Source organism: Vanacampus margaritifer, chromosome 20 (assembly GCF_051991255.1).
Source record: "Vanacampus margaritifer isolate UIUO_Vmar chromosome 20, RoL_Vmar_1.0, whole genome shotgun sequence".
NCBI classification, from domain to species: domain Eukaryota; kingdom Metazoa; phylum Chordata; class Actinopteri; order Syngnathiformes; family Syngnathidae; genus Vanacampus; species Vanacampus margaritifer.
Genome location: NC_135451.1, coordinates 16284384 through 16309971, shown reverse-complemented (window position 1 = coordinate 16309971; position 25588 = coordinate 16284384). Strand labels below are relative to the sequence as shown.

General features: G+C 43.9%; 1 protein-coding gene across 4 annotated transcripts in view; it reads left to right on the top strand.

Annotated features, from left to right (window-relative positions):
- Window positions 1-25156, top strand: part of cdh19 (cadherin 19, type 2) — a 123302-nt gene extending 98146 nt beyond the window's left edge. For 2 of the 4 annotated variants that reach the window (XM_077554789.1, XM_077554790.1), the window contains exons 3-14: window positions 9377-9486; window positions 9574-9803; window positions 9863-10157; window positions 11388-11507; window positions 12346-12513; window positions 13334-13524; window positions 13592-13845; window positions 16308-16444; window positions 16541-16662; window positions 18696-18813; window positions 20347-20598; window positions 23090-25156. In XM_077554789.1, the coding sequence (XP_077410915.1) occupies window positions 9579-9803; window positions 9863-10157; window positions 11388-11507; window positions 12346-12513; window positions 13334-13524; window positions 13592-13845; window positions 16308-16444; window positions 16541-16662; window positions 18696-18813; window positions 20347-20598; window positions 23090-23649 (2442 nt within the window). In that variant the 5' untranslated portion in view covers window positions 9377-9486; window positions 9574-9578 and the 3' untranslated portion in view covers window positions 23650-25156. Of the gene's footprint in view, window positions 1-3597; window positions 3736-8373; window positions 8403-9376; window positions 9487-9573; window positions 9804-9862; window positions 10158-11387; window positions 11508-12345; window positions 12514-13333; window positions 13525-13591; window positions 13846-16307; window positions 16445-16540; window positions 16663-18695; window positions 18814-20346; window positions 20599-23089 lie in introns of those variants that run through there. The other 2 variants (XM_077554791.1, XM_077554792.1) reach the window with 2 other exon arrangements.
- The last annotated feature ends 432 nt before the right edge of the window (window positions 25157-25588 follow it).

Sequence of the window (25588 nt, the reverse complement as noted above, 5' to 3'; positions counted from 1 at the left end):
AAACAAATTTCCCCTGAGATTTGGAAGGGGGGGGGGGGTCTTCTGCTTCCTTTAGAAACACCCTTTCACTTCCCACTCACGAAACATAAAACGTTGCTTAGGATTTTAGTGTTGACGCACACTCGGACATTTTGAGTCCACTTGGCACGTAGGGCTGTATTTTCCCGTGGGCGTGGACACAGCGGACTCCGTTCGCCACCAATCGAAGCAGCTCCTCTCATTCCCTTTAACTCATTTATCATTTTTCACTGAAGCAACCCTCTTTGCTCCCGGCCGTTTTACTGGATTTTGACGAATTTTGCCAGGCCCACAGAATATTGTGTTCTATTGCTATAAATGCATGCAACCTACCAAAAGGAAGTCTAGAGTATCTTCTTTCATCAGGAAACAAATGTATATTTGTATCTGTGTTCCGTTTTGCAGTTTCATCAATATTCACATTCCTGGTGAAAACACTGTCACAAACAGCTTTTTGCCACATGGCCATGGCTGATCTCTTATACTCTATTGCCACCTGCTTGCCCTTTTTTTTGGTCATAACTACCATTGCTTTAAGCCACCTCTTCATGTCAAAAGCTACATCAATGCTCTTGCATTAAAAAAAAACAACATATAAATAAATTTTGGGAGTGAAGAAGTGTTAAAAAACAGGTTTACACGTTTTTGGGTTTGAACGAGTTAAACGTGCCAAGTGAGAGCAACGATCCGTGCGTGACCGCAGCATTGTGGCTGACGTAGCAGACAACGTGAATTCACACTGTCATTAAAGAAACAATGTGCTGTGGCGATAACTGCTGGCGGCTTAAGTGCGTCCGCTTACCTCATGCTTCGAGCTCGCCGTGTAAGCGCTACCTTACACAATAGAAATAATCAGCACTGTGGAAATAATGTCTCATTTTTCTGGTTTGCGAGGCAGTATCTCTCCCACTCCATCAGCGGGGATGCGGGGCGCGCTTGACAAACGAGTGCGGCGTCAGCCTCGTCCTTATTTGTCACCGGTGTCCGCTGCTTTCCCACGGCTGGAGAGACAAAGGCCAAAGAACATATGAGGCGCATGCATTTTTAATGCGACGTCCTCATCAAATCCGCCGCGCTGAGCGGAATGCCAACCACGCTTTAGCCCGCCTCGCAGAGGCGGCGGCGGCGGCGGCGAGGACGACGACGCGCACATGCCGATGTGAGCTTTGAAGGGCACATCCGACCGGCGCGGTGACGGCGACACATCCGCCGGTGAACTTTGCATCTGCGCTTAATGAGGAAATAAGTCGGGAAGATTCAGGCAGGAAAAAATGATCGGCAATAATCACCTCAATAAAACATGGCGGGAAGGCAATAAGGGGGCCATCTGTTACATTTCCTGTTTACGTCTCCGTGTTTAAACTTTTAGATGACTTGCAAAAAGTCATTTTTTAGCTAACACTAATGGTCAGACTTGTTTTTCACCTTTATGTAAAATGGCGCCCGCTTTAAAGATCAAACCATTTTTTAGAACACAAATAAGTTGCTATCGTTGGCTAAGATATGTTAGCTTTTCTATAGTCTCCATTCAATGAAAAGTAGGCCTCTCCCATTTTTATTAGTTTCATGTTTAGATAAAAAACGTATTTTTTAATATTGCAGATGATTGCAAAAAAAATCTGAAAATGCTAGTAAGCTAATTTGACGCTAATGTTCAGAGTATTACTTACAGAGGTGGCAAATCCAGGTCCAGAAAGTAAAAACCCTGCCACAGTTTGGCCTTAGCCTTATCGCTAATTGTTTCCGTTTTCGTGCTAGCTAGCTAGCTCTCTAGCTACTTACCATCGTGCTCGTTTATCTGCTAGGGAGCTAGCTAGCTAGCTAGCTAGCACCAGTGGCTAAAGCCTAACTGTGGCTGCGTTTATACTTTCTGGACCTGCATTTGTCACCTCTGATGACTTAGTGTTTGTATCGGCCAAGTGTTAGCTTTTTCTTAGTCACGATGAACACGTCGCTGCCTTCCATTGTTCCCCGCATATTCACAACTCACTATTCATAAATGTTTTCTTTAACTGATTCTATGTTGTTCGTTGAAAAACGTTCCTATTTTCTTAAGCCAAATGTCCGTCTAATAAAAAACTTTGCTGCCATCGCTTGGCAACTAAGGTTCATTTTGGGGTAGCGTCAACTGCTCGTGGATTTTTGCTATTTCTGTTTTTAGAAGAATTATTTTTTTTTTTTTTCAGATTTAAACCCGTAACCTCAGAACTGTAAGGCAGATGTGCTATCTAGTAACCACGTGTCCGCCGTGCCGCCTAACACATTGTATACGACGCTTATATTAACGTTCCAGTCAGCATTATCCGTTCTCGAGCGCAATCACGCCGATTTGACCGCATCACCTTTTTGTCTGGCAGCGAATATGCCGAACGTTCCTGCGCGCTCATTATGTGTCCAGCCCTCAAATGTCACCCGGCAGTCGCCACGTTCACGGAATGTAAATAAATTCCAAAGCAAATCTTTCATCTGGCGTCATTCTAATGAGGCGAGGCTCAATTAGACAAGGCTTACGCGCGGGCCGGGTTTAAATGTCACCAAGCGGGTCTTGACATTTCTTCCTTTGATTCGCCGTCAGAATCGACAAACTCCGGGCGCTCCCTCGCTCGCACCCGGGCGACATTAACGCCGCCCTGTTTTTTTTAAAAGGTATAATGATGGCATCCATTACATGCAGGCGTATAATTAGCTCTGTTGGAATGAATGTACTTGACTTTTACCTCCACCGCGGTGAATATAATTATTGGGGGCAACGTCGTGTTTTCTTTAGCGTGATGGGCATTCGAGAGGGCGGATGATGGTGATCAATTGCCCGTCGAGGAATTGAATGAGTTTTCTTCGTTAAGCAATCTAGCCTTGCTCGTAGTGGAATGCCTGATGCTAATTGTAGTGCTGTTGCTAGCTAGCTGCAACTTGTTTTGAGCTTGACTTTGAAAGTAAACAAGCTAATGTCGTTTTCTAGCAGCTGATAGATTGTCCGTCGGCTAATAAAACACATCCCGAACGATTGGTCCCATTCTTTTGCCTCTCTCGCTCCATTTGACTTTTTAGCGCCATCTTACACAAATCAAATGTATTGCAATCTGGGGATCGATATCAAGATTCAAAATCCCCCCCCCCCCCCAAAAAAATTTTTGTTTCTACTCTCATGACTGTTGTTTGAGTTGTCAGCTGATTTTGAGGAGCAAAATTCCATAAAAAAAATAATCCCAAACTCAATTTCTTAGGTCAGTTTTATCAAGTGGAGGCGTGCGTTCCAAAACGCAACCCCCCCCCACCCCCCCGCCTGTTACTCCCGCTCCTATCGCTCGCACAAGCGTTTGCCTGACAGTGGGGGGGATTATCATCCATCCCCGTTCCAAGAAAGCGCTCAATTGTTCCGCAGAATGACAGCGAGAGAAATAGAAATCCATTGGTACGTCCGGGTTGCGGTGGGGGCGTGCGGGGTCTTGGAGGGCCCACTATTTGCATGAAGGCCGCGAGTGTCCAGCACAATAGCGCCAGTGTTTGTTCTTTGACACAAAAGCAGGATGAGAAGAAGATGTGTGGGGTTGGGGGGGGGGGGGGCGGGGGGGGGGGATGAAAAGGGGTTGGTCGTTTCTTTTCCATCTTGATGACCATTTGCCGTCGAGGCCATTGTGGCGATTCAATCACTCGAAGCAGATTGCGTGGCCCGTTGTCCCCCCGGTGGTCTCGAGAGCGGCGCAAACAAACAAACAGGTGGGTGTGGCGCGCGCGCGCGCGGGTACTTTGCCGATCTTTTGTTGGGAGATAATTAAATACGATTTCCAAACACGCAGGGAGAGGTAATGGCTTACGGAGAAATGTGACAGGTTGCAATAGAGGCCTCGACACAAAGACGGAAAAAGTCATAATAGCCGAACGCAATTTGGAAGCCGTCAGGTGGATCGTTTGTTTGCGGCGCAACCTGCTTCTTTAGCGTAAACAACACGTGATTTCTGTAAGTTCTATACGTGCTTTTTTGTTGTTCATGACAATAAGGGGCCATTTCACCCCATAATCACTTGAACTCGTTGACTTGCTTGCTTGCAGTAAGGAAAACGCATTTCTATGGAACTTCTTCTTTGACTAGCTACAACTCTTAGCATGCTAGCAACAATGGAAAATGCAAACATGTAAACTAACAATGTTGTGGTTGGTGCTCGTGGAGCATTTCAAGGATTCAAACAATGTTGTTTGAACACACGAGTCTTGTCCTTAGCACATGCTCAGCTACATTAGCAGTGTCTGGTTTGCTTTTAATTAGCCGCCAGCTAGCCAAAATATATTTCATCTATCAGACAAAAAGAAACTAATAAAAAAAATAATAATTCAATCCAGAGAACAGCACGTATCTCTAAATGTTCTTTTTAAATGAGAAATGATGGGAATGGTTTTGTTGTTTTCAGATAAGAAAACAAATTAAGACATAACTTTCCTCTAAACAGAAAATGTGTTAGCATGCTAGTGCCAGCACTAGCATGCTAATGTATTTGAGTTCTCTACGCTGGCTGAAAAGTCATTCAGACATATTGTTTTGGAAACCTTTCATTACTGCATAATCTGTTTTTTACCATATACATTTCTGTAAAGTTAACTTTTGTGGCATCTGTGGATTTCTTTTTCCCTCAAAAGCAAATGAAGTAAAAAAGAAAAAAAGAAAAAAAAGTGTTGATGTGGTTTCACGGCGCCTGATTAACGTCAGTGGGAATTCTCATCGCCAACTGTTTCCGCTCCGTGCGTGCGTAAATAAATAGCGGCAAATTGCTTACTAACAAGTACATGATGCTTTGACATTTCCCTGTTGTTTTTGCTCATTTGGGTCCCGCTTGTAAGACAACAAGCGGCGTGACGGCGCTGATTGTTTCCATAATGCGCAACTACAACAAAACAAAAAACAACGCGTCCCAAATGACCAATTAGGACATTTTGTCTTGGAAGGTTGATCCAAAAGAAGTCGGGCTGAACAGTTTATTTTTTCATTTTATTTTTTTTTTGCACCTTTTGCAACCATTAGTTGACTTACTAACATCGTCCAACAAAAGTATCAGCAAAAGTTTAAAAGGAAAAACTGTTTTGTATGAAATTCAACACACAAAAGAAATAAGCAAGAGTAAGGTAGACTTAAAAAGTTACTTTTCCCGCAACATTTTATCATTAACAAGGACTTTTTGTTATTCTCGGCTTTTTATTTTTTGCTATAATGGCCTGTTTCTTATCTTCAACGATAATTGCCACCTTGCACAATAGAAATGAACAGATGGACTTGACTTCAAGCCACTTGTCCGTACAGGATTATGTCACCTTTTATAAGTGAACTTTTTCTGTTTGTCTGGGCCTTGTTTTTGCCTTTGGTGCTTTGTTGAAATAACCTATTTTTTAACAATTATGCCAATTTGAACAACAGAAATAAACAAAACAAATGCACTTAAAACATCATGTTTCCCTAATACTGTATGTTCCTAATATTGTATGTTTTTTTATAAGGATTTTTTCCTAGTTTCTTAGGGCTTATTTTTGCCTTTGGAGTTTTTCTTTCTTATTTTGAACGCTAGCCACTAATTTGCACAATAGAAATAAGCAAAAGACTAGAATTAGAAAGTCACTTTTCTTGGACATGTTTTTTTTTTTTTTTTTTTACAAGAATATTTGTTGTTTCTTGGGCTTGTTTTTTGTATTATTGTTGTTGTATTCCCTTGACCTCTTTCTTATTCTTAATTATAACTTCCACCATGCACAATAGAAATAAAAACAATTGTTGGCCTTAAAAAGGCCATCTTTCATAATATGTCAATACTAAAGAGTTTTTCTTTTTTCTTGGGCTAGTTTTGACATCAGTGTTATTTTACAAAACGTCTTTCTTGTCCTAATCATAAAAGCCACCTTGCACAATAGAAATAAACACAGCTAGCCAACTTCAAAAGTTCATTTTCCAAAATACGTCTCTGCTAAAGAGCTTTTCCTGCCTTCAAGGCTTGTTTTTGGCTCTGGTCTTTCTTATCCTTTTTGACAACTTCAACCTTGCACAATAGAAATACACAAAACGAGCACAACCTTTTGCATAATTTGTCTCGTTTAACAAGGGCTTTTACTGTTTCATGGGCAGGAAGTTCAGGTTGCAACAAGGTTAATCTGATCATTTCCTTGGTGAAATCTGTGCACAAAGCGCCGCACATATCAGCTTTGACATTGTGCAATGCGGCGACACGCCCCCCCCAACGCACCCCAACCCCCCCCTCCCCAATGTCAGTGCCGCTTGTACCCGAGCGTTGTAATGTTCCGACTCGGGTGGCGGAACGGCATTTCCCGAGGATGCAGCAAGGCGGGCGGGAGCATAATGTGACGGTCTCGCTGCGTGCGCCGCTTAACATTGTGCGACCGCCGCTCGTTGTCACGTTGTCATGTGGCAGCCCGCCGTCGCTCGCATACGTACGCCGCCGCCGCCGTAAATAGCAGCCGGCGAGGACGGGCGAAGGGTTGGAGGGCCTATTAGCCGTAATGAATGGCTGCCAAGCGCGGTGCGAGCTCCTCGCCCGCCGGATGCCATGTCGGCGTCTCGTCTGACAGGAGAAAATTGACCGTGGGGCACACGGCCGCGTCTTTACCCGTTTGTAATTGATGGATGTAAAAGTAAAGGTTCCTGTGGTGAATCAATCACAGCGTGTGCCACTGTTATTATCGTGCCACCACACACGTCACCAGCGGATTTAGCTCGCGTGGGTTAAGTGGGAAAGTTTGTTTTCGCGTTTGTAAAACTGTTGACTTTACCAAAAGTCGTTTTGCAGCATTTTGACTAGTGTTTCTTAACCTTAACCATAACTATGTTATGTGTGGAAGTTCTTTGTCACAGCCAAGTAACCATCGTCTCAACCAAGTCGTCTTGGTCACAGCCACAGCCAAGTCGTAGCCACGCCACAGCAAGTCAAATTAAGGCAAATCAGGCCCTGTCACGCTTATTCCAGTCACGGTGACCAGTCTAGTCATATCCTGTCCAGTCAATGACCACTCCAGTTTCGTCCCGTCCAGTCATGGCGACCAGTCTAGTCACATCCTGTCCAGTCATGGCGACCAGTCTAGTCACATCCTGTCCAGTCATGGCGACCAGTCTAGTCTCGTCCCGTCCAGTCATGGCGACCAGTCTAGTCACATCCTGTCCAGTCATGGTGACCAGTCTAGTCACATCCTGTCCAGTCATAGCGACCAGTCTAGTCATGTCCCATCCAGTCATGGCGACCAGTCCAGTTTTGTCCCGTCCAGTCATGATGACCACTCCAGTTTCGTCCCGTCCAGTCATGGCGACCAGTCTAGTCACATCCTGTCCAGTCATGGCGACCAGTCTAGTCACGTCCCATCCAGTCATGACGACCACTCCAGTTTCGTCCCGTCCAGTCATGGCGACCAGTCTAGTCACATCATGTCCAGTCATGGCGACCAGTCTAGTCACATCCTGTCCAGTCATGGCGACCAGTCTAGTCACGTCCCATCCAGTCATGACGACCACTCCAGTTTCGTCCCGTCCAGTCATGGCGACCAGTCTAGTCACATCATGTCCAGTCATGGCGACCAGTCTAGTCACATCCTGTCCAGTCACAGCGACCAGTCTAGTCACGTCCCATCCAGTCATGACGACCACTCCAGTTTCGTCCTGTCCAGTCATGGCGACCAGTCTAGTCACATCCTGCCCAGTCATGGCGACCAGTCTAGTCACGTCCCATCCAGTCATGACGACCACTCCAGTTTCGTCCCGTCCAGTCATGGCGACCAGTCCAGTCACGTCCCATCAAGTCACAGTTGTCTGCTCGCCTTTCTCCATATGTTTATTTAAAGTACCACGCCTTGATCCTGATTGCTGTTCCACTGCCTTCATTTCCCGCACTCTGGTCCGCCATCCCTTAATCACTCGCATCCCTCATGACAGATGGCGGTACGGAACTCCACCAGTTTCCTATTCACATCCACGTTATTGAAAAAAATATATATATATATTTTTTTTTTCTTCCAAAATTCACGACATACCTATGAAATCAGCCCAGTCCTCAACTACAACATTAGGGTGCCAAAAAGTATCACAGTTTAGGTCGACCTGATTTCAAAACATGTCAAACCTCAGTTTTGCTCCATCTCAAACCGTCGAGATGTTGCCCAACGGAAACGGCGACGTGTAAAAACAAAAGGCCTTCTTGTGTCGCTGCTGTTTTCCCTTTTTGGACGTGGCTCGCTGAAAACAGGCCTTTTGTCCACTTGGGAGACCAGACAAGGTCCGGTATTGTGCGTGGTTTTCTCGGGTCTGGCGTGACGGTGCATGCGAGCCCGCAGCCGACTAATGAAGACTTGTAATGAGATCAATGCCTCCTCGGCCAGACGTGCGTCGATGCTGTGATTACGAGGTCAAGAGTGCGAGGGGAACCAAAGTCGCACCGTTTGGAGCCACCAGGGTGCAACTCGGGAAGAAAGATGTCCTCTGTTTTTGTTTGCTAACTCTTTGTTTTATTCAACAGCGCCTTACACGGCCACTTAGCAACGTTAGCTTTGCGCTACCAAGAGCATGTTAATGGAGCCATCCCACCGGCACATCCTTTCTCGGAATAAGAACCTTTCTACGCATTTATTAGTGACTTTAAGCTAGCTGACATGCATACAGTAGGTTAACAGTGTTAGCATTTAGCAGTGTTACCTTTACAATACCGTTGGTGTGTTAGCAATATTAGCATGGCACAACCATAAGTGTGTTTGGTAACTTTGCAATAACGTATTTATGTTAGCATAGCAACACTAGAGTTACATAACAACCCTAAGTATGTTAGCATAGCGACATTAGCTTTATTTTATTAACATGAGCGGACCAACTTCTGACATCACAGCATAAAAATTGTATTTCTTTTTGAAAGTGCACTTTTCAATTCTAGCGTATGTCATCATTTATCGCGTCAAAATGTTAGCGTCAGTGGCTAAATGGGAAAATTAAAAACCATCCTGTGATGTTTGTGAAATTATTCATTCCATTCATTTTAATTGTTACAAAGTGTGCTTCTTGTTTGCTTTTGCACTAAAATCATCCATCACTGTTTAATCAACTCTATATATTCACATCTTATAGCACTATGCTTGTTTACTAAACATTTATCATGTGCTCTTAATTGCGGCATTTAATGGAACCGAGCCAATTTCCCCACAATAAACTTTCCCCGGCCCCCAACCTCCTTAACGCACATTTGTACAGCAAAGTGCAGAGAGGATTTGGCGTAATTAATGTTTGGCTTTGAGACGGTTGCATCTTTAATACGCTCATTCTGTAATCTCTGTGAACTGCACAGAAGATTCTCTCGCCGTCACCAACGTTGGCGCTGCTTGTCATTTGCAGGGCCATGAATACACACACAAGATGGGAAACGCCGCTACCGGGATGGCGACACATTGGACCGCTGGCGTAAGAGATCGGACGCTTACAACCTCCTGTTGTTTCATTCTTTGGTAGGCCCAGAAAATGTGCATTTAAATCAGGGGCGATTTGAGGATCAGAGGTTTAGATTTTGTCTCGTGTCTCTTGACTTTTTAAAGTCAACATGGGAGCTGCAGAGGATACTAAAGTGAGGAGTGTGTTGGCAGCCCTGACGCTGCTGTCCCTGCTGAGCCACACCGACGGCATCGCCCAAGGTCCGGGAGCCCCCCGCCCGGTCTTGGCCCCGGGCCCCAAGTCCGCTGGGCGGCACCATCGCCTGAAGCGAGGCTGGATCTGGAAGCAGCTGTTTGTCCCGGAGGAAGACCCCACGCCTCGCGTCATCGGCCAGGTACTGAAGCGCCGCCATGTCCTTCACGCGCCAAACTCATTGAACCTCTCGCCACGCAGCTGAAATCCGATTCTGACCGCGGGGAGTTTGGCATCCAATACATCCTGTCGGGGGAAGGCGCCGGGGACGCCTTTGAGATCGACGAGTACTCTGGCGAGATCCGGACGCTGAAGAAGCTGGACCGCGAGGAGAAGGCCTTCTACGTGCTCCAGGCGCAAGCCATCAACAGGTTCTCCAAGGAGCCGGAGGAGCCCCAGTCGGAGTTCATCATCAAAGTGCAGGACATCAACGACAACGCGCCGCAGTTCCACAACCAGCCGTACGTGGCCAGCGTCCCCGAGATGTCTCCGACTGGTGCGTTTGACATTGGGATTAAATCAATTGCTATAATACATAGCAACATCAGCTATGCAATATGTTAGCATAGCAACATTAGCATAGCAATACCCCATGTATATTAGCATAGCAGCATTAGCTTAGCACAACTACAAGTAATAAATACTAGTAGTATTTTTTTTTTTTTTACTGCAAGCTAGTCTACTATAATCATGAAATTTGCTCTCAAGTAGGTCTGTTAGCGTAGCAACACTAGCTTTTCGAAACCCCAAGTTTGTTAGCGTAGCAGCATTGCTTTCACCTTTCCATAAGCACATTAGCACAACGTTCATTTTGTTAGCAGAGCAGCAACTTTGCGCTACCCTCCGGCATCACAGCCTCACCACAGTCATCGTGAATAAGTTCTTTATTATTATTTCCGCAGGTGCACTTTTCACGGCAAATTTATATCCTGGCTGCAGATTAAAAGCAGAAGGTTATATGAATGTCTGTCATCTGTCCACATGCAGGAAGTTAAATGTATTGCTTTCTGTTTCGTGGCCCGGATGCCTTTTTCTTCTTAAGTAATGTTATTACAGCCGCTGCCCTTTCATAGCGCAAACATTAGCATTTCAATTTATGTGTAATCTGCCTTTTGCAGTATAATATATCCCTCCTAATAAATCATAATGTATTTGGCTCGGAATGAGGGAGCGGGGTGAGGGTTGAGCGCGGACGGCTTTCGAATACGAAACATGCGGCTAGAGGCAGGAGAGCAGATTTTGAAAACTCTGAGGTTGGCTGCGGAACGTGAGGCTAACAAGGCAACCCCCTTGCGGACCTTTTGTCAATGTGCCATCCCAAGTTAAGGCACGTTTTGTTTTTCTAAATGCAATCATCGCTACCTCACCTTGAAAAACACTTGCTTAATGTGCTTAGTTCCCAAAAAAACTACTAATACTTGTTTGAAAATCCACAGAATTCATCTGCCACATTTACTGCAGTCAAAAATACAAAACACTCATTCGTGGCTTTTCTCAATGTCATTGTCGGTTGTAGGATTGACCTCCAACTGTTTAATTTCAGTTGAAAGTGTAAAACTGTTAATATAGGAACAGTTTTCATGAGCCAGAAATTAGGCGGATGTGGCTTCTTTCAAGTTTTACATGCAGCAAAAAGCCTTTCGTAATCCCTTTATTCCCTGCTTGTGTGGAACTGCTGCCCCCAGCTAGCTGACTGTGACATCACCCCCTCCCCCTCCCCCACCAGGCACCACCGTGGTCCAGGTGACGGCCACAGATGCTGACGATCCCATGTTTGGCAACAACGCCAAGCTCATCTACTCCATCCTGCAGGGGGAGCCCTACTTCTCTGTGGAGCCAAAAACAGGTAGGACACTAAAGGACAGGTCAATAAGGTCACTGATAACGTAGCGGTACACACAGCAGACTGGATGATGTGAATTCCATTCCGAGATCCCAGATTAAGCTCTAAACAAGATGGATGACGGTGCATATTGTGCAAATGCTCTGCTTTTATTTGATTTGGTGACCAATCCGGGGTGCATTCCATCTTTGATCCACAGTTAACTCATCCAAACCCTAAAACGTGGACTTTGCAAAATCTGCCAAAATCCAGTCAAACATGACTGAATAACTACTTCAATAAAAAAAAGGCTGCAAGTGAATGAGTTAAGTGAGAATGACCAACATCCCTTCAACCATGCACTCGAAAAGCTATTAATTAGCAAGATGGTCATAAAATTTTGTCAACAATAATCAGGGATGGCCCAAAATGAACGGATCATTCCAAAGACAGAAGTTGTTTTTCCTTTTTTTTACTTTCTAAAGTTAGCTCTCATGTATTGATGCTAATCTGCTACTTCTTCAAAATGGTCGTGCTCCCCCACCCTTGGACAGATTATTGTTATGCCTGGCGGCGCTTCCCACACACGGCGTTGACCTTTAATGAGCCATCAAGTGTTTAAATGCAAAGCGATGCGGGATGTGACTGAAGGAAGACGACTCGGCTGCGCTTGAACCCAAAAGCTTGATGCGGCCGTTTTGCCCCAAGCATCGTTTACCCGACACGGTCGACCTTACATGTCTTCAGATGCATTTCATAACAACGGATTCATTAATTAAGAATTGGCTCGTTCCCGTACACTTGTTATTATGGCGCTCGGGGCGGTCATTGGTGGTCTCCTAAGGTCCCGCCCCCCCCGCAGGGATCATTGTGACCTCCTGGCCTGACATGGACCGCGAGGCCAAGGAGCAGTACCTGGTGGTGGTGCAGGTCAAGGACATGCTGGGCCTCAGCGGCGGCTACTCCACCTCCGCTACCGTCAGCGTCAGCCTGAGCGATATCAACGATAACGGGCCCATCTTCCAGCACCGTGAGTACTAAACATATGCTGTATAAAAAAAAAAAAACATTTATTCTGCATATTTAATTTTTCATTTTATTTTGCATTTTATTTTTCATTTTACTCATATTTTACACAAATAAGTGAATATACATAAAAATAAATTTTAGGTGAGTAAATAAAAACAGAATGTAATTTTGTGGGGCACCACAAGGCTCACAGTTTGGTCCCCGTTTGTTTGTGTCATTCTCCATACTGCTTAATTTAAACACCGTTCTCCCAAAATAGACAGAAAAGGCAGCATTGCTGTTATATTTTATTTAGTTTTCCAACCATCCATTATATACATCTCTCTATTCATTTACCCTCCACCCTTCCATCCATCTATCTATCATCTGTCCATCCACAATCTATCAATTCATCATAGACTTTGTTTCGGAATGAAAAGCAATAAGACGGCGGGGGTAAGACGTGGACGTGCTGGTCTGGCTCATCTGCATGTCGCCCCGTGGACGTCTCCAATCCTTCACACGTCTCATCATGACCTTTGGAAACAAACCTTCCTGGTGATAAAGCTCGCTGAACGGACGCTCCGGGAAAGAAATCAATTCCGCAGGAGTGAGACGAGGGCGGCCCGTCGTCACGTTGCCGCTTATAAATGTTGCATTGCCACACTTGTGTCTGAACTGTGACCTCTGTTTTGTCACATTCTTGCAAATTAGAACCAGCGCCGACAACACGGACGTAATCAATAACAAAAAAAAATCCATACATGAAAATTGTAAACATTACGTAATGGCCGTCTTTTCATGGATGTTCCGTTGACACGCATCCATCGTCTTCATATCAGATTTATACGCCTTCGCCATTCCCGAAGACGCTGAGGTCGGAACAACCGTGGGCAGGGTCAAGGCGGACGATGCCGACGTCGGCGTCAACGCCAAGATGAACTACAGCCTGCAGGTGGACCTGGAAGAGAACGCCACCTTCACGGTCCACACTGACCCGCTGACACAAGAGGGCGTCGTCCTGCTGGCCAAGGTGATGTCGTCCCACTCGGATGAAAGTCAGGAAATGCCTTTTAACTGTAGTCTTTTAAATAATCCAGCCGTTGGACTACGAGACCAAGCGGCGCTACGTGATGGTGGTGGAGGCCGTCAACGAGGAAGTGGACGCCCGTTTCCTGCCCCCGGATGAGTTCTCGGACCGGACCACACTGAAGATCATGGTGGACGACGTGGACGAGCCGCCCGTCTTCCTTTCGCCGCTCTACGAGTGGAAGGTGGCGGAGAACGCGGCGGCGGGGATCGCGGTGGGCGTGGTCAGCGCCCGGGACACGGACGCCGCCAACGAGGCCATCAGGTGACTTTTAAGCAACGTGCTTACTCCAGTGGTTGGTAAAGGAATCGCTGAATGAAATGTTCAAACTCTGAATTATGTCACAGTGCTTTAGTTTTTTATAACCAAGTACACACTCTAAAAACAGTTGGGTCAAAAATGGCCTGACCCAACTTTTTGAGTTATTTAACACAAAAAGGGTCATATTAAATTAGTAACCCAAAAAGCAACCCAATATGTTTGGTTGTTCATGGGTTATTCATTTGAACCAACTTTTTGGGTAAATTGAATAACCCAATTGAATTGAGTCAACAATGAACTGACCCAACTTTTTGCGTTATTTAAATTTTTCTGTCAATTTTTTAGGTTGTGTTGTTATTTGTGGCTTATTCATTTGACACAACTGTTTGGGTTAATTGAATAACCCAATTGAATTGAGTCAACAATGAACTGACCCAACTTTTTGCGTTATTTAAATTTGTCTATGTCAATTTTTTAGGTTGTGTTGTTATTTGTGGCTTATTCATTTGACACAACTGTTTGGGTTAATTGAATAACCCAATTGAAGTGGGTCAAAAATGTATCGGCCCAACTTTGAGTTATTTAAATGTTTTTGCCAATTTGTTGGGTTGTTTTGTGGGTTATTCATTTGACCCAACTTTTGGGTTAATTTAATAACTCAATTGAATTGGGTCAAAAAATGAACTGACCCAACTTTTTCAGTTATTTAACCCAAAAAGCTTCAAATTAAATGAATAACCCACAAAGCAACCATTTTTGGGGTTGTTTTGTGAGTTATCCATTTGACACAACTTGTGAATAACCCAAGAAGTTGGATTGTTCCCTTTTTGACCCAATTTGGTTTATTTTTGACTCAACTGGAAAATGGACGGATCTTTTTTAGTAAGATCCGTTGTGTTTAAATGTTAAGCGCAATATATTTTGATGTTTGCATTTATATAGTTAGATTTTTTTATTTGTATTTTAATGTTGGTCATGACGTTGTTACTTGAGTTAACTGATTGCAGCCAAGCTAGCTTATCGTTACTATCGTTTGTAACCAAACTCCCGGCGTTTCGCATGAACACAACAAATCAATACTGAACTCAAGCTCCGTCCTGTGTGGCCATTTTAAATATTTATCATAAAAAATGTCATTTGTTTGAATTGATTGATGTTTGAAAATGGAAAGAACAAATGGTGCACAGATTATTTTTCCTCCACGCTGTGAAAAATGATTCAATTTCAAATGTGTTACTTCCTGGGTGCATCCATTTTTTTTTGTTTTTTTTCCCTTGATCTCTGCATCCCCGCCCATACACGGTCATATTTATCTCATATTAGTTTAGTTGGAAATGAGCCCCGCTGAATAAATCATCAGGATTTTTTCCCCTTCCTACCTCACAGGCTTTTCCTATCTATTGCGGTATTATCACAAAGCGACGTTAGCCAGGACGTGGGAATGTAATAAAGCGTCCTGCGGAGGCGGCGAACAGAATTGAGATTTGATGTCATTTGCAAGTGAGGCACGTTTTCTTGCCTGGCGTCCGTCGGCGGCGAGTTTGCCAGTGGCAGGTGCCGCACATCATCCGCCGCCCGCCGTCCATTAGTGTCCCTTTGGTGCCGCCGCCGCCGTGATGAATACATCTTGGCGGACATTTTAGGGGCTTTGCAAAGTTCCACTAAAAATGATGAAGTTTTGCTCTTGTTTTCCGCGTTGTTCGCGGTTAATTCCGTCGCGTAACGCATAATAGATGATTGTAGCGCGACTGTACTGTGATGTCAACGCGCTGCTTGTTTGGACTGATACGGATGCCTCCATTGTCTTGTACCAAGACATTTTTATGGCTCTATTTGTTAGACACACAAAGACGCTGTTCAGTGCAGTCGTCTCATAAATGGGCAAAAGTATTGGGGCACGACATGTATAATTATGCATTCTGATTCTGAGAAACAAATGGTTTTGTAATACAGTTAAATGGTAAATAAATATTTGATTAATCGATGAAATAATCAATCGGCTAAAGATAATCAATAGTGTCAAGTCCAAATCAAGCTGTGTGCAAAAAAATCGATTATCATAAGAATAGCGATTCACAATCTATTTTAAATGTCCCCCAAATCGATTTTATTTAAATGATTTTATACTGTCTTGACCTTGTTTGTGTGTTGCTGTTCATGTGGTAGACAATTTGGCCACTTCGGGGCAGTGCGGTTCCGCACGTTCTGAAGTTGTAGCCACATTAGAGAGTAGAAGGAAAAAGTCATGATCAAGTTATTAGCCGTTCTTTTGAGCGATAAATGTTTTGCGAGTAATTAGCATTAGCGAGTCAGACTGGAATCGATCATGACAATTCTTTGCACATCTATAAATTGAAGCAGAAATCATTGTCAATCAAATCGTTTTGAATCGGAAAATCTGAATCAAATCGAATGGTGAGACAGTCAAAGATTCCCACCCCTGCCCTACTGTGATCTCTCGCCAGATATTCCTTTGATAAACACAAGGAGGTGGCAAAGTCTTTCAGGATCGACCCACACAACGGAACCGTCACCCTCACCAAGCAACTTGACCGTGAGACGTTCGCCTGGCACAACGTGACCATCGTTGCCAAAGAATCCAGTAAGTCCCAAAACCGCCCAAGACATTGATCAGTCGCCAGTGGAATGCGGAAGGTCAAGTGCTGATGCTAACGTCTGACCGCCGCTCCTCTCCTAGCGCAGAAACGTTTATCCTCCTCAGTGCTGGCGTCCATCAAGGTGCTGGACATAAACGACAACGCGCCGCAGCTGGCCGGCCGTTACCAGCCGTTTATCTGTGAGGGGACGCAGGCGGGAGAGGTACGGACGTGATCCAGTGCCGATATGCCGGCGATTTACAGCTAGCTGAATACAGTATTGGATTTTTTGTTGCACATGTACATTTTGGATTATTCTTACATAGCCAGCAGGCGGCAGTCGCTTAATATGTGTGTTTCAGCTGTCATGTTGACATTGCCGAGTTTGACCCAAACAATTGGTCATGGTGAATAATTTGTGTAGTCTGCAATATAGACGTCAACACAACAACAACCCTGTGATGACGACGTATTTACCGGGGGTGTCTTATAACATTTCTGTCAAGGTTTCAAAGGAGTTTGACGTAAGCTAGGTCCCAATTTTTAACAGCTGTTACAAAATTGAGTTAAAAACTCAGCTGTTAGAATGTTTGACCTCAGGTTTAAAAACAGTCAAGGTCTCAAAGTAGGGTTTCAAAGGGAGTGTTTGGCCCCCAAGCACGGTCCTGACTTTTAACAGCTGTTACAAAATTGAGTTTAAAAATTCAGCTGTCAGAATGTTTGACCTCAGGTTTAAAAAAAGTCAAGTTCTCAAAGTAGGGTTTCAAAGGAGAATTTGGCCCCCAAGCATGGTCAAAATTTTTAACAGCTGTTTCAAAATTTAGTTAAAAAATTCAGCTGTCAGAATGTGTGACCTCAGGTTTTAAAACAGTCAAGGTCTCAAAGTAGGGTTTCAAAGGGAGTGTTTGGCCCCCAAGCACGGTCCTGATTTTTAACAGCTGTTACAAAATTGAGTTTAAAAATTCTGCTGTCAGAATGTTTGACCTCAGGTTTAAAAAAAGTCAAGTTCTCAAAGTAGGATTTCAAAGGAGAATTTGGCCCCCAAGCACAGTCAACATTTTTAACAGCTGTTACAAAATTGAGTTTAAAAATTCAGCTGTCAGAATGTTTGACCTCAGGTTTAAAAAAAGTCAAGTTCTCAAAGTAGGGTTTCAAAGGAGAATTTGGCCCCCAAGCATGGTCAAAAATTTTAACAGCTGTTTCAAAATTTTGTTAAAAAATTCAGCTGTCAGAATGTGTGACCTCAGGTTTTAAAACAGTCAAGGTCTCAAAGTAGGGTTTCAAAGGGAGTGTTTGGCCCCCAAGCACGGTCCTGATTTTTAACAGCTGTTACAAAATTGAGTTTAAAAATTCCGCTGTCAGAATGTTTGACCTCAGGTTTAAAAAAAGTCAAGTTCTCAAAGTAGGATTTCAAAGGAGAATTTGGCCCCCAAGCACAGTCAACATTTTTAACAGCTGTTACAAAATTGAGTTTAAAAATTCAGCTGTCAGAATGTTTGACCTCAGGTTTAAAAAAAGTCAAGTTCTCAAAGTAGGGTTTCAAAGGAGAATTTGGCCCCCAAGCATGGTCAAAAATTTTAACAGCTGTTTCAAAATTTTGTTAAAAAATTCAGCTGTCAGAATGTTTGACCTCGGGTATTTATTGTTTAATCGACAACTTATCGATTTCAGCTGATCGTTTAGAGCCATTTTTTTAAATCAAAATTGTACAAATCCTCTGCTTTCTCTCAACAGTAATTATTCCCTCATTGTAGCTACCTGTTGATGCCTGCAACTATTAATGTCCACTATTGGCACTATTAATGGCAGTCAATATGTCACGCTGACGACTTTATGCAGTCCCCATCGATGACCAAGTCAAGTCAGCTACAAGCCAGCCATAAAGTGTTGACGGCGCCTCTTATCTCATTCCTGGTGCATTTGCATCAGTCAGCCGAGTGAGTCGTCAGCAATAACGCGTCTACAAGTCAACTCAACTACAACCTGCCCTGTGATGATTATTTACTGTGCTCGTTATATTGCTCTTGTCACCTTGGTACAATCAGTAGCGTTAGTCGTTAGCAACAATATGTCATGCGATGTTGTTGTTCTTGTGTTTGACTCGCCGCAGGCGCGCGCCGGCAACCCACGCAACGTTCCTGTCCACATCCATCCGATTGCTTTTGAAGCGCGCCGGCCCTCGCAGATTTCCCGAGCCGCGTTTCGCGCCGCTTGTGCGCTGGCCTCTCAGCCCTCGCATGTCTTTTTGTGTCTCAGCTCATTCAGCTGCTCAGCGCCACCGACCCGGACGAGCCTTCCGAGGGTCACCACTTCTACTTCTCCATGGTCCCCGACAAGCACATCAATCCCAACTTCACCATTCGGGATAACCAAGGTCCTTCGACCTCAAACGCTCGCACATGTTGTAGGATTTTATATACGTGTGTTTGTGTTTTATTGCTAGTCACCAATGACAAAAACCTAGTCGGATTATGAGAGCGGATCTGGACAAGTTTGAAGGCACTACACTTTTCTTGCTTGGAAACTTGAGAAAAACACATTCAATAGAATGAAAATGTATTGGTAGGAAACTGACATTTTTATTAGGGATGTTTAATACTACTAATTTCAGACCAATACCAATATGACTATAAACCATAAAACCAGACTAAATGCAATTTCTGAAGAAATTGCGTGGGAAAGCTGAAAGCTGAATGCTAATAGTTTTTTTTTTTTTTTTTAAATATAATTGAAAGATAAATTAAGTGAAAATTACAATTTATTAATTGTAGTTGAAAGATAAATGAATAAATACAACACTTGAACCGCAATCTGTCAAAGGTGGGATTCGAACCATCGCCTCCTGTATACCGGTCAAAGCTTGGCTGCACTAGCTGAAGAGTTGTCCGTGCAGGGTTTGAACCCGGGTCCTCCGGGTGCTATAATAATAAAATAAAAATAAAAAAAGACAGATAATTCAGGGTTTCCTTCAGGTCTTAAATATGATGTTGTGAGGTGTAAAAAAAATTGTTGTTCACGCTTTATTTTACATACTGTGCAACATTGTGTAAATTAGTCACGACAACACAATTATGCAATAATAAATGTTGTAATTTACAATGAACAAAATGTCTTGAAGTCCACGAGTTCCAAATACTAGTTGCTCTTAATTAGAAAAGAAAAAAAACGTAGTGTTCCTGTCACCAATGTCCAACATGAAACACTAATGCCACATAGTGGCCCGAACATTATCTCAACACCAAACTATGATTCAATCTTTCACGCTCCTTTTAACCTTAACTGTTAATTGTAACTTAATGAATTCTTACTAGATCAGTGAACTAAAAGACACAACTACATTTGTGTTTGGTAACCATATTTGTTCACTTTTTAAGTATGAAAACATGTGTACATTTCGAGCAGATACGTCTGATTAATTTATGATGTACTTGCCCATCCCTAATTTTTTTATTTGACACGCTTTGAAAATATGCTCAAACCTCTTAACCACGACTTAAATGCTCAAATCTGTTTTTATATACGAAAATTCAAGTCATCGTGAAAAAGCCGATCTGATCTTTCGCGTCCATCTGCTGAGTGTAAAAAAAATGAATAAATCAAAAATGCAGCCGAAAAGTGACTTTTGTTGTCTGTGAAAAAGGAAGACGCTTGAGCTCAATCCGCCGTCCGTTTGGTGCCGTTCCCTTCATAAAGCTCCAGCAAGTATTGAAACGGATATTCCAAATGTGCTTTTACACATGATGAATATTTTATTTTCTCACTCATCTTCGAAAAGTGTTCCATATTCACCCCGGCAGATTATTTCCCCCCCACTAAAAATATCAGCACTCACATGTTTTTTTCAAGCACGTTGACTGAAAAGTATCCCCCCTCGCCCCCCCTCGTCCCCCCTCCCTTCTTCCTGCAGACAACACGGCGGGCATCGTGGCACGCAGGAGCACTTTCACCCGCAGGGAGCGCAGCCGTCACCTCCTCCCCGTGGTGGTGACGGACAGCGGCTCGCCCGCCTTGTCCAGTACCACCACGCTAACCGTTAGCGTGTGCAGCTGCCAGCCCGTCGGGCACTGTCCCTCCGGAGGGGTGGAGGCCCTGGCCCTGTCCATGGGGGTCAGCCCGCAGACCTTCGTCACGCTTCTCGTCGGCCTGCTTTTGGCCGCAGGTGAGCCGCAGACAAATCCCACTTCTTGAAAAGCAAGCGCGGCGTGAGAATGATAACATTATGATGAAAAATTAGCACACAGCAAACCAGAAGCCTGAAAAGGAAGCCAAGTGCAAGAGTGTGACATCAATATGCAACACAAAAGCCTTGAAAAAAAAAAAAAATCGCTCGAGTGCTCGTCTTTTCACGACGGCGACGCACCTTTTAGTTTCAAGGTGAACCGCCAGTGGATTGTTTTTTCGGGGCTGAAAAGGATTTTGCTGAATGAGATGTGAGATGTTAAGCGGCGGAGACAAAGAGTCGGCGTCTGATTACTAATTTTATCTTGAGGAGGATCAGTGCCCTCCGGAGTTCCAGACAATAACCAATCCCCCGCTTATTCATCTTCATTTTTTTTTTTACTCACCGAGTTTCTTTACCCAGTGCACTGATTATTCACTTTTTTTTTTTTTTTTTACTCCTTCCCCCACTTGTTCACTGTTTTTAAAACCCAATCCCCCACTTATATATATATTTTTTTACATGATCCCCTGATTTTTCACTTCTTTCTTTTTTTACCTAATCCCCCACTTACTCACTTTTTTTTAACCCATCTCTTGCTTCTTCACATTTCATTATTACCCAATCTGCTGATTATTCACTATTTTTTATTTTACTTAATCCCTGCTTATTCAATAGTTTTTAACTTAACTTAACTTATTCACTTTTCTTTCTTTTCCTACCCACCTACATTTTTTTTTACCCAATCCCCTGCTTATTCACATTTTTTTCAAAACCACTCTCCACTTGTTCACATTTTTTCTTTCCCAATCCCCCACTTATTTGCCTTGTTTTTGTTTACCTGATCCCGCGTATTTACTTATTTTTTTTTTTTGGAGGACTCAATCCCCTCTTCTTGCAGTCATTCTCAGTATTTCACTATTTGCAGTTGTGGCCTGTCCCACTCCCCTGCGAATAGTGACGGTCCATCGTACGTGTAAATGGAGTTAATGAGCTTGGTCTTTGTCCAAATTCAATTCACTTGGAAGTATCAGGGTGTTTTGTGGCCTTAATTAAAAGCATGTTTCCCTCATGTCAATCTCGAGCTCCGTAGATCGAGATTGAGGAAAAAAAAGTGCCGATTTGTGGGTTTTCTTTCCCAGCAGATCGTCTGAGCTAGCGCCGCCGCTCCGGGCGTGGTCATGGCAAGTACGCAAACGTCTGCTAACCGCGGGAACGTCCCACTAACAGCTTTCGATTGCAAAGTGAACAAAATCTCGCCAAGTCGTGGCGACGCATTGCAGCCAAGCGCCGTCGTCCCGCCACGCTGACGTCTCCGGCATAGTGAAGAGCTTCATTATGACCTCTGCTGCTCGGTGTGGTCCCCGCGCCCGCGCCCGCGCTATGAAAGATTAATGGCGATGCCCGCTATGCTAACACTCCTGACAGATGAGAGGTGTGCTACAAAAAACGACAAACAAATGCTGCTGCATCCCATCAGTTCTTTGAGCTTATCGCCCTCAAAGGTGTTTATTTTTTGTACTCTTGTTTGGGAGCATGCATCGTGTGGACAAAAGTATTGGGACGCACATCTTGAACTCGTGAATTATCCAATCGGGGGTTCAACGAGACCTCCGTAATTCTTCATTTTAGCGTCTACAACTGTGGTTCTTTCTTCACCTTGTTGGAGGTACTGAACCCTTTATCGAAAAATTAACTCTTTGACTGCCAGACGTTTTCAGAAAAGGGATGCCGTGGGCGCCAGCCGATTTAAGCATTTTTGACTGGTCTTTCAAGGTCCACAGAAAATGTTGTGTTTGGACTATGGAAACACACATACTACCAAATGAAAGATTGGACTCTCATCTTTCATCAGAAAAAAAAGTTTGTTTCTACCTTATTCCGTTTTTCAGTAATCAACAATAGAAAATGGTTAGTTTGACCTCTGTTTTGAAACAAACGTCTTTTAACGTCTTTGGCACTCCTCCCTAGGATTTTACTAAACGTTATTTAACGTTTTTGGCAGTCAAAGAGTTAAATGTGATTTTTTTTTTTTTATCTAATAAATAATCAAATGGCTTTCCATAAAGTGGTGCTACTAGTTGACAACTGTGCTACTAGTTTTACTAGTGACCTACTATTATACTAGTTAACATCCAGCACTTCACTCATAGTACTACTAGTGATGCAGCTGCTAATTAGTTGCCCTACTAGTGTGCCGAAATACAGTAGTGGAAAAAAAAAACCATGACTAGAAAGACGGTTGATCTACTAGTGCCCTTAATGTGGGATTGTGGATTTCAAATGTCTTTCCATAATCTTACAATGTGCAAGGAAAGTCAAATCCTTACTTTTAACGTGTGTTCCCAACCACAGCCAACTAAAAACCTTCATTCAGGCCCATGGCCACAATTGTCATCTTTTTGCCCAAAAGATGAGGAATTGTGGTCATGTCCCAATATTTATGGACCTGACAAACGCCCAATGTAACAACGCCATTTTGTGTCTGCAGCCTCCTCAGTCCTCACACTGTTGCTGTGGCGACGCAGGCTCAAGCAAAAGAAGGCGCGCAAGAAGGCCAGCGAGCTGGAACTGCCCGACACCGTGTCCCAGAAGGTGTTGTACTACGCTCAGGTGGGCGGACCGGGCCGGAATCCAGGCTGGGATTCGGGCCGGGCCCCGGGCCGGGCCCCGGGCCAGGCCCCGGGCCAGGCCCAGGGTCTGCCGGTTGTCCCGCTGCGCCCGCACCCCAGGAGGCGCGAAAGGCGTCTGGCGCGGGAGGAGGTTCGGGCCAGCATCCGCATGTCCCTGCGAGAATCTCACCTGGTTGGGCCCGAGGACGACGTCTTCAGGCAGTTCATCCTGGACCGGCTGGACGAGGCGGACGCTGACCCGTGCACGCCGCCCTTCGACTACCTGACGGCGTACGCGTACGAGGGCTCGGGATCCTCGGCCGGCTCGCTCAGCTCGCTTGAGTCGGAGTCTGGCGAGAGGCCGGCCTCGGGTCTCAAATCTCCCTGGGCCAGACTGTCGCCCTGGAACGGCGGAGGGGAGGAGGACACCGTCTTCTGAGGACCCAAACAGCAGGTGTGACGAGACACAAACGATACTGAGGCAGGCACGCCAACATTGCGGCGCTATTCTGCTCTGATTCGATTCACTTCAGTCCGATATCGATTCATTATCGAACATCAATTCTTCTCAAATGTTGACATGATAAAAAAAAACAAAAATGTGTTATGCATACATTGGCATCAGCAACAACAAGATTAAATATTTTCATAATTCAAATTCAATTCAATTCAATTGAAAAAAAATCAATGTCATGCCTTTCATAAATGTAAGAGTTTTTATAAATTCATGTGAAGAATAAATTACAAGAAAACAGTACGATGCAAAAAAAAAATTTTTTTTCTAAAGAATTTATAAGAAAAGGAGATATTAATATAATCGATTTATGGTTTTATGAATCAATATCGGGCTTGAAAAGGAAAATCTATTTGATATCGATTATGAAATGTTTGTGATATCGTTTGTGTGCTAAACAAAAGGCTGAAAAAGGGCACGGAATGAGGCAAGCCAACCGTCTCAAGCATTAAGGAAATTCGCTTGCAATCAGTCGGCTTGCTGCATCTCCACTTTTTTCACACTAGATCAAAGCTTTAGCAAAAGTATTTCAATTTGGGCTGGACGATTATTGCAAATGTAATCGTGATTTCAATTTTGGCTTCTCTCGAGCTTTAAAATGTGCGTGTTTACAAAGTACCCTGAAGGCACCATGTTGCTAAGTTAGCTAGCAAGCATGTAGCATATGTGATTCTGCCTTCCTTAAGCTTTCCTTAAGCTGTTTAACTCTTTGACTGCCAGACGTTTTCAGAAAAGGGATGCCGTGGGTGCCAGCCGATTAAAGCATTTTTGACTGATCTTTCAAGGTCCACAGAAAATTATGTGTTTGGACTAAGGAAACACACATACTACCAAATGAAAGATTGGACTGTCATCTTTCATCAGAAAAAAAAGTTTGTTTCTACCTTATTCCGTTTTTGAGTAATCAACAATAGAAAATGGTTAGTTCCACCTCTGTTTTGAAAAAAAACGTCTTTTAACGTCTTTGGCACTCCTCCATAGGATTTTACTAAACGTTATTTAACGTTTTTGGCAGTCAAAGAGTTAATGACGCTCAAGTTGGAGTTTACGGTCAAACTAAACAAGAATGACACGCATTGTATTTATATGCAAATGTTTAAAATCAATGAATATTTGTTTTATTTAATCATGATTTGAATCTCACCATTTTCTATAATCGTCCAGCCCTCATTACATTTAATTCATGTAAAAATGTAACCTGAAGATTTGTCATATCTTATTGTGCAGTTTGTGTATGTTTTAATAAGTTGCATAATATTATTTTTCTCGCGCCTCTATTATTCTCCCTCCGGTTTTACTGACCTGTAAATTTTCATTACATGATGCAATTTACAATGGAATATTTCATACGGCGGGTGTGAACGCGCGTCGTAATTCACACGCGAGCGCATGTGTCAATGTATTTTTTTTAAATAAAGATCGTATTTCCTGGACGGCTTTCAGGTCATAAATATGCATATCGGGCGACATCATATCGCGCGTGCCAGTGAGTCGGCATCTGCTCGAGCCGCTGACAGACAATCAGCAGCAACATTTTACCCGAGCAAAATATTCCTCATTTGAAATGTATAAAGAAAAAAAAGAGCGCATAATGATGAGCGTTAGCGGCGCGGGTGTCAGCTCGCGGGGTAATTGCGCGGGTAAGAGCGTCCCCGCCCCCTTCCGGTTTCGCTAATTGGGCTGAAGGTCAGACGCCGGCAAATTGTGCCTGACGAAGTGAAGTGGCAAGACGTCGATCTTTTTCCCCTCGCCGGGCCTTTTTGTGCTCGGCTCGGCTGACGCACTTCACCAGCGACGTCCGCTTTTTTTTTTTTCTTTCGCTTGGCCTTTTCGATTCCTCAAAGTGGCCCCCGTAGACGCCGCG